The sequence below is a fragment of the Panthera leo genome, chromosome C2, assembly GCF_018350215.1.
Source record: "Panthera leo isolate Ple1 chromosome C2, P.leo_Ple1_pat1.1, whole genome shotgun sequence".
NCBI classification, from domain to species: Eukaryota; Metazoa; Chordata; class Mammalia; order Carnivora; family Felidae; genus Panthera; species Panthera leo.
Window position 1 is genome coordinate 1,946,998 of NC_056687.1, and position 9,206 is coordinate 1,956,203.

General features: G+C 55.6%; 1 protein-coding gene across 1 annotated transcript; it reads right to left on the reverse strand.

Annotated features, from left to right (window-relative positions):
• Nucleotides 1-6,789: 6,789 nt before the first annotated feature.
• Nucleotides 6,790-7,899, reverse strand: LOC122198573 (keratin-associated protein 10-5-like). The gene has a single exon (XM_042903276.1). The coding sequence runs from the start codon at nt 7,897-7,899 to the stop codon at nt 6,790-6,792; it is 1,110 nt and encodes a 369-aa protein (XP_042759210.1).
• Between the last annotated feature and the right edge of the window lie 1,307 nt (nt 7,900-9,206).

Below are 9,206 nucleotides of genomic sequence, written 5' to 3' on the forward strand. Positions count from 1 at the left end.
AAACCAACTAAATCCATGACATATACAAGACATTTAACTCAACAACAGCAGAATGCATGTTCTTCTCAAGTGCCCATGGAACATTTTCCAGATTAGACCATATGTTAGGACACAGAACAAATCTTAGTAAATTTTAAAAGACTGAAATCATACAAAGCATCTTCTCTGACCACAGTGAAAAGAAACCAATAACAGAAGAAAGATAGGAAAATTCACAAATATATGGAAATTAAACAACACACAGGGAAACAATTAATGGGTCAAAGAAGAAATCACAGGAGAAGTTAGAACATACCTTGGGATGAAAACACAATAAACTGGTACTTACAGGATGCAGCAGAAACAGTGCTCAGAGGCAGATTCATAGCCATCAACACTTAATTTAAAAAGAAGAAACATTTAAATCCATAACCTGACTTTACATCTTAAGGAACTAGAAAAAGAAGAGCAGACTAAACCCAAAGCTGGCAGAGGAAGGAAACAAAGCACAGATTAATGACATAGAGGGGTAGGAAAACCACAGAAAGAATCCATGAACCCAAAAGTTGGTTCTTTGAAAAGAGCAACAGAATGAACAAACCTTTAGTTAGACTAAGAAAAAAAAAGAGAAGAGACTCAGATTAAAGAAAAATGGGGACATCACTGCTGACCTTACAAAAAGAAGAGTACGGTGAACCACTCGACACCAAGGAATTAGATGCAACACACAAACCCTTATAAACACACCCACTACCCAGTCCGACACCCTTGCTAGAGTTCTTCATCCCTAACTATGTCTCCAAGTTTAGTGCCCTTTTATTTCAGCCCAAACGGTCATTTCTTGTGGGGCAGATATATCCACTAATAATGAGCTCTTTTAACTTTCATTTACCTGGAAGTGTCTTAATCTGTCCTTCATTTGGAAAGTGTATGTCTAACATGGACTTCTTGGTTGGTGGTCTTTTCGGGACTTTAAACACATCATCCCACTGCCGCCTCGCCTCGCATTTCTGATGAGGAATTGGCTATTATTATTCCCACTTGCTGCTTTTAAGATTCTCTTTGCCTTTGCCTTTGGATAGTTTGGTGATAATGCATCTTGGTGTGGATGTCTCTGAATTTATTCTACTTGGAGTCGTTTGAGCTTCCTGTATGTGTAGCTTCCTATGTTTCTTTAAATTTGGGAAGGTTTTGGCCATTATTTCTTCAGAATTTTTCCTGCTCCTTTCTCTCCTTTCTTTTGGAGATTCCTGTCAAGTGTATGTTGGTCTACTTGAAGGTGTCCCCACAGATCTTGTAGTCTCTGTTCATTTATCTTTATTCCTTTTCCCCATCTACTCCTCGTACAGGAGTATTTCAACTGGACTGTCTTCATATTTACTAATCCTTTCTTCTCCTGATCACATGTGTAACTGAGCCCTGCTGGTGAAGCTATTGGTTCAGTTATTGTGACTCATTCAATGACCCTAGAATTTCTTTTTGGTTCCTTTTTATACTTCTGTCTCTTTATTGACATTCTCAGTTTGATGAACATTATTCTCTTGGTTTCTCTTAGTTCTTTGTCCACGGTTTTCTTGAACTCCTAGAGTATATTAAGAGTTTATTTAAAGGCTTTGTCCAAAAAGTTCAATCCCTGGGGTTTTTCAGGGACATTTTCTGCTAATTGCTTTTTTCCCCTGTGAATGAGCCATCCTTTCTTCCTTCTTTGCACACTTCATAGTTTTTGTTGAAAACCAGAGATTTCCAATATTATAATGTAATCATTCCAGATATCAGATTCTCTCCTTCCCTATAGTTTGTTGTTGCTGATTGTTGTGACCTGTCATTGTGTTTTGTTTAGTGAACCTTCTAAACTATTTTGTAACAACTATACTCTTTGTCAGGTGTGGTCACTGTTCCATTAGGTTAGTGGTCAGATAGTGGTTTGGCACAGAGTTCTTTGAACACCCCTGGAACCAAACAGTATTTGTGTCCAGTCTTTGTGGCTGGGCTCTGCTTGTGTGTTGGGCCATGCCCACAACCCTGGGCTGGGCATTTACAGCTCTTCACCTCCACTTCCTGCCTTTCAGAGCAGGATGTGCAGCCAGCAGTGAGTGCGTGGGGCCTTCTCAGGTCCTTTGTGAGCACAGGCCCCTCGTGGGCATGGGTGGGGTCTTCTGGACTCGCGGCCATCTGTAGAAGCATTGAAAGCCCTATTCCCCCAAGAATTTCATTCTTCAGGCTTTCTGTCCTCGGTGTTTTGGGGTGTCTTCTGTTTGCCACAACTGATACCCTTTCCCCAGGCAGCAAGGGGTTAAGTTGACAGACACTCTGTGTAGCTCCTTCTCTGCCTTGAAAGAGTTCCGAGTTAGGAGAAAGAAAGCCAAGCCTTTGGTGTGGGCGCCTCCAGAGGCCACTGCACAGACAACCACCCTTCTGGTAGAACAGGGGAACGGGCCCGCTCTCTCCCTCCAGCACCAGGCCCCTCACCGGGACCAAGTCCACCAGGCTGCAGTCGCTTTTGTCTTGATGAAGCATTCCCTTGGTTGTTGTAAACCTTCAGCCATTTCCCACAACTCAGATGAAACTGACTCCCACAGCTTTGCCAGTTTCTTCAGTGTCTGGGGCTGGGGAGCGGGCCCTTAGAGTTCCCTATTCCCGGTCTTTTCTGACATCACTCTCAGTAGGCACACTTTTCAAAAGTCCTTTAGAGGGCACTTGTTGGCATCTCTCAGGATTTAAAATTGGCAAACGCTCTGACCTGGAAGTCACTTTGGAATTTAGGTGTGGTGAAAACGCACGCCAGTGCACACAGGCAAGTGGTGAGGACCTCACAGTGCGCTGTTTGTGATAATCAAAAGGAGAGAGACTTTAGATGCCCGTTCTCCTGTTTCTGCAAAAATAACAGACTCTTTTGAGAGAGAGAGAGAGAGAGCAGGAGAGAGGGGCAGAGGCAGAGAGAGAATCCCAAGCAGTCTCCACGCTCAGTGTGGAGCCTGACGTGGGGCTTGATCCCACAGCCCTGAGATCATGACCTGAGTGGAAATCCAGAGTCGGATGCCCAACCAACTGAGCCCCCGAGGCGCCCCTGTTTCTGCATAAATAAAATGGCATATCCACACTTTGGGAGGCTATATGTCTAGGCAAAAAGGAACAGTGAGAAGGTATTATTCTCTATCAAGTTGGCAAAGATAGAAGAATGGGCTCCCCCCTCCCCTGTGGGACAGCCCGTACCTGTGCCCACCCCCTGTGGGACGGAGCTGCTTCTACCCACGGGGGGTGGTGGTGTCTTTGTTCCCAGCCCGGGTGGTGCCCACAGATTTCCCCAAGAGCAAATCTTCATACCTGTGATGGTGGCCGGACAGCAGAGCGATGGCCCGAGGTAGACACGGCTGCCGAGTGTCACGTGCAAGAGCCCTCGGCCCCCCAGAGGTGGCGATCTGAGCCCCAGAGAAGAGTGGCAGAGGCCCTTGGGCGCTGGCTGGTGGCCACGTGCCTCCCCTGAGCCCCCATTCCCAGATGAGCTGTGGGTCTCTTCGTCAGCAGAACAGCCACAGGAAGCAGAGGGAGAGGGTGTCAGACATGTGAGGATTCGCTGGGGGTTATTCTTCAGACGGGGAGTTGCATGGCCTGCCTGACCCCGGGGTTGTGTGGGGCTGAGGGGGTCAGCTCCTCGCCTGTCAGGCCGCGAATGCCCAGGAGGGTCCATGGTGTCTGCCTTTCAGGGCATCCTGGGGACACTTTGGGGGCATTTTCGGGGGGGGCTGCAGGTGTGGCTGGCTCAGGCCTGGAAGGAGTTCACGGTGATGGATTCACTGGCTGTGAAAGGGAAAGGCTGGCGTGGCTTCTTCCTGAGTCGAGAGTGGCCTTGGGGGCTCAGCAGTAAGCAGGGTCCTACAAGTGACGGCTTAAGTGACATGGGCAGGACCCCGAGGGGAAGCTCACGGGCCCGTGGCCGGCTGGGCTGCAGGAGCTCCCACGACCCCGGGGAGAGGGCGGTGAGCAGGGACACAGCCCAAGGTCTTGGGGGGAGCTGGCTGGCAGCCTGTGGAGCCGCTGGTGTGGCACGTGGGGGCTGGGGGCTGGAGGGAGGTCAGCGTGGAGGTCGGGGCTGGTCTGGAGGCCACTTCCTTGGGCGGCCCTTAAATGGCGTCATGGCAGCCAGCCACACTGTCTCTGCTGTGTTTTCCCAACTTTGTCCCGGGAGCATCTCTCTGTGGGACTCTCCTCTGGCTGTTATGAACATGTCTGCTTGGAGACCGGTTCTCCAAGTAGGAGAGCTCTTCTGGCTTTGGATAGAAGCCACAGGCTTCTAGAGCGTTCTGTGTCTACTACGCGGAGAGCCTCAAGTTTAGCCACGGCTCAGGGGGTGGGTCAGAAACTGCCCTCAGCACTACCTTCGGGCCTGGCCCCAGTTCCAGGGGACCCTGCTCAGCTCCCCTCCAGCTGTCTCAACCCCCTGCCTCCGGGGTGAGGGGTCCCGGGACCAGTAGCAGTGTCTGGCCAGAGCCAGTGACCCCCTTCTAGACCACGCTCACTTCAGTGCCAACCCCCCAGATGCCCACCCAGGTGTCCCCAGGCCTGCCAAGGGCACACATGGGTCCTTCCATGGTGTGCCCAGGGTGCACTCCCCAAGGCCCCAGGGGCCCGAGGGCTGGTAGACGGGGCTTGTGAGGAGCAGTGCGGGGCTGGGAAGAGGAGGGCAAGGCTGCGTTTGCACCCTCACCCAGGGCCCTGACCCTGAGTGTGGGAGCAGTCTGGTCTGTTTCGGGCTGTTGGGCATATGCTTCTCAGTCCCCCTCTGCCAGCGGGGCCCCCGACACCCTGTTTAGCCTGTAGCCTTCTGGTACCTTCCCAGCCACCATGACCACTCTTTGTCTCAGGACTGTCCCAGCTGCAGCACAAAGCACATGACAGAGGCCAGCTGGTGGTCGGTGGGGACAGCCACCCCTGCTCAGGTGTGGGCCAGGCTTGGACCCGCCGTGGCAGCCAGGAACTGCCCCGTGGGCAAAGACTGGCAGGTGCCCTCGGGTGATCGGAGAGCGGGCCCTATGACAGCCGGTGGCAGGGTGGCCCTTTGGGCGTGCACCATCCACACCACTTGGGCCACGTCACTCAGACCCAGAATCCCATGTCTCCCGTGACGTGTAAACGTGCAGACAAACATCATCCTGGGGCCAAGAGACGCTTCTGTCCCAGAAAAGGAGTTCTGCCGCAGGGCAAAGTTCACGTCTACAAAGTTCTCCCACAAAGGCAGCAGCCGGAGCACCGCCTGGACGGGGCTGGCCGTCCCGTGTGTGGCCTCAGCTTCCTCGTCGTGAGGGGCGTGAAGGGGTCTGAGAACAGGGACCACAGTGAGATTAGCTCCCGAGGCCTCCTGGTGCCTACAGCTGTGAGGCCCGGAGAAGGGCTGGGCCAGGCCACTGCTTCTTGGGAATACATCCACGGAATGGCAGGTGGGCTCAGAGCGTTCAAGACCGTGCGCCTTGCGGGAGCGACAGGAGAGCCCAGAGGGCCCGGGCAGGAGATGCATACCAGACGGGATCAGCAAACTGGGGCATGGGAGTTTATTAGCACAGCTGCAAGGGGTCTACACGGCTGGATGGACGGAGGCAAGGGGCCTGAGCCAGAAGCACACGGTCAGTGTGGACATATACTGGAAGGGTCTTCACCAGCTGGGCTGGCACGGCTCAGAGACTGGAGAGAAGCCCGCAGAATCGCAGGTCACGTGTGCAAACCACTCAGGACAAGTGTTCCTAGGGTGGGGGCAGGGGCCGGGGCGGGACAGTCCCGGCCACCTGGTGGTGACCTCGCTACATATCCCCGCCCTTGTCAGCAGGTGCCCTCACGTGCAGCCAATGTCACCCAGAGGTCAGAGCGGACTGTCACCTACAGCACTCGGTACATCGTGGCCTGACGGGGTCCTCAGTTCACAGGGAGGGCCCTGCACCATGACTCCGTGTCCCTCATAGCCCCCTGGGCGGAGCCCAGCCTACCAGATGGTGGCCCCAGAGTCTGGCCCGGGACCGCCTGGGGGTCCTGCCACCCACCCTCATACTTTGTTTCAAACCTAGTCGATTTCCATGAGAGGCTGGAGCACCGCCTGCCCCGCTCCGTCACCTTTCTGCTAAATGGGTAGAGCCCGCGGGAGGACCACAGGGCGACCCCAGGCCCGTAGAGGCTGTGAGCCTGGAGCCCCCAGGCCTGCTTGTCTGGGCCCGGTTTGCCCGGATGGGGCAGTGGGTGGAAACGGGCCAGGCCACGACCCGTGGGCAGGTGACCAGCCTGGGAAGCCCTGGGCACCGGGCCCACCGGCACGGAGCTTCCTGGGCCAGGGCGTGAGTCCCACCCGTGGCCCTGCCCACACGAGGTAGGCCCGCCTCTGGGACTGCTCAGTCCCTCGTTCCTAGAAATGTTTGTGGCTGGAAGAGACCGTGTCTGGGCCAAACCCCGGGGTCCCCGCACCCCCATGAGGGTCAGATGAAAGGAAGCAGATCAGCTGGCAAAGTGAGTTTATTGGGGTACCCAAGGAGGTACTGACAGGTTAGGAGTCGAGGTCAAGTGACCTGAGCAGACAAAGGGGGAGGGAAGGACAGGTGACCCAGAACAGGTGCAGGTGCCCCCTGGGAGCAGAAGCTCCAGGAAGCCACGGGGTCAGCGTTCCTGGGAGGCAGGAGGTCAAGGTCAGGTCAGGAGAGTGGACACATGGAGGACCCCATCCTGGGTGGGGGCAGCCACCTAACACAGGTCAGGACTGACTGAGGGGTGGCTGGGAGGACCACAGTCACCAGGTGGGACCTGAGCCCAGCTGGCCCTGGGGGGACGTGCCCATCAGCAGCAGGACTGGCCCGAGGCGGGGCCGAAGCAAGCAGGGCGGGCGCACGCGGGGCGGCAGAGCAGGGACACGCAGGAGGCTGGGCGGCAGCGGGCGGAGGCAGGGGCACAGCAGGCTGGCCTGCACACGGGGCGGCAGAGCAGGGACACGCAGGAGGCCGGGTGGCAGCAGCTGGGCCGGCAGAGGGAGGCAGGGGTGCAGCAGGAGGAGGCAGGGGCACAGCAGGCGGGCCTGCACACGGGGCGGCAGAGCAGGGACACGCAGGAGGAGGGTCTGCAGCAGGGGCTGGGCTGGCAGCAGGAGGGGGCTGAGCAGGGGGAGTCCTCGCAGCACACGGGGGTGCAGCAGACGGGCTTGCAGCAGACAGGGGTGCAGCACACGGGCTTGCAGCAGACAGGGGTGCAGCAGGTGGGCCTGCACATGGGGCGGCAGAGCAGGGACACGCAGGAGGCTGGGCGGCAGCAGGAGGAGGCAGGGGTGCAGCAGGCGGACCTGCACACGGGGCGACAGAGCAGGGACACGCAGGAGGAGGGTCTGCAGCAGGGGCTGGGCTGGCAGCAGGAGGGGCCTGAGCAGGGGGAGTCCTCGCAGCACACAGGGGTGCAGCAGACGGGCTTGCAGCACACAGGGGTGCAGCAGACGGGCTTGCAGCACACAGGGGTGCAGCAGACGGGCTTGCAGCACACAGGGGTGCAGCAGTCTCCCTGGCAGGGGGAGGAGGCGCAGCAGGACGGCTGGCAGCATGAAGAGGTTGTGCAGGGGGAGTCCTGGCAGCAGACAGGGGTGCAGCACACGGGCTTGCAGCAAACAGGGGTGCAGCACACGGGCTTGCAGCACACAGGGGTGCAGCAGACGGGCTTGCAGCACGCAGGGGTGCAGCAGTCTCCCTGGCAGGGGGAGGAGGGGCCGCACAAGAGGGTCAGGCAGGGGGCCGGGGCGCAGCACGGGGGCTCGCAGCAGCTCTCCTGGCAACTGTCCACCTGCCAGGAGGATCCAGTGCAAGCACTGGGTGAGCAGACGCGGCTGCCACGGCTCAGGTCGCTGGAGCAGACGGACAGGGTGGCCGCGGCAATAACACAAGTCCTAGAGCAGCAGGGGTCAGCCATGCTGGAGTTTTGTGCTGGGAGCGGAGCTGGACGGGGGTGTGTGTGGCAGGTGCGAGGGCGAGGTGCTCCGGGCCAAGGGCTTTTATATCCCTCCCTGGGGTGCCGTGCGTCGCCGGAGTCTCGACCGGACTTCCTTTTCCTTGTTATTGCCGGCGTGTCTGCTGACGATGCTGATTGGTTTACCTCCTGCGAGGTGTTTGCGGCACCATCTCCAAGACCCTGCGTGTGTCTGGTGGTGGCTCGTGTCCAGAAAGCAAAGCCTGGGATGCAGAGTTTCCGTTGGCTGAAAGGCCGGTGGTTGGGTGTGTCCACTCCAGTTTTGCTTGTGTGTCTTTGGTGTGAATTCCGGTCTCTGCAGGTGCTCCGCACGTGGCCCAGACCCTCCTCGCTGAACGAGGCTGTGTTGGCCGGAGGGGTGTCCCCTTGCCGGCTCCACCTGCAGACTCTGGCAGGTGCGCCCAGCCCTGCCGAGTGCGTGTGACTCCCGAGGTCCGTTCCAGACCCTGTTCTTAATTCCCTGCTTATCTCAGTTACCAAACGATGTGCGTTATTCTGTTCTCTCCCGAGTTTGCAGTTTCATTATTTTCTTTCAACTTTTGACTTTTTTCCAGTTTTTATGTTTATCACCTGGTGCTCATCACAGGTGCCCTCCTTGATCCCCATCACCTGTTTCCCCCATCCCCCCACCCACCTCCCCTCAGTTCTCTGTAGTTAAGGGTCTGTTTCTTGGTTTGCCTCTCTCTCTCTTTTTTCCCCTTTACTCATTTGTTTCAGTTTTTAAATTCTGCATGTGAGTAAAACCGTATGGTATTTGTCTTTGACTAATTTTACTTAGCATAATACTCTCTAGTTCCATCCAGGTCTTTATAAGATTTCAGTTTTTTCAAAGGCTGAGTAATATTCCGTTATATGCATATATCTATCTGTCTATCTCTGTATCTACACACACACACACACACACACACACACACACACACGCCCCTTCTTGATCCATTCATCAGTCGATGGAAGTTTGGGCTCTTTCCAAAATTTGCTGTTGTAAGTAATGCTACTATAACCTTTGGGGTGTATGTACCCCTTCAAATCAGTATTTTTGTATCCTTTGAATAAATACCTAGTAGTGCAATTGCTGGGTCATAGGGTAGTTCTATCTTTAACTTTTGGAGGAACCCCCACACTGTTTTCCAGAGCGGCTGCACCACTTTGCATCCCCCCCAACAGTATAAGAGGGTCCCCCCCTTTTCCACATCCTTGCCAACATCTGTTGTTTCCTGAGCTGTGAATGATAGCCGTTCTGACAGGTATAA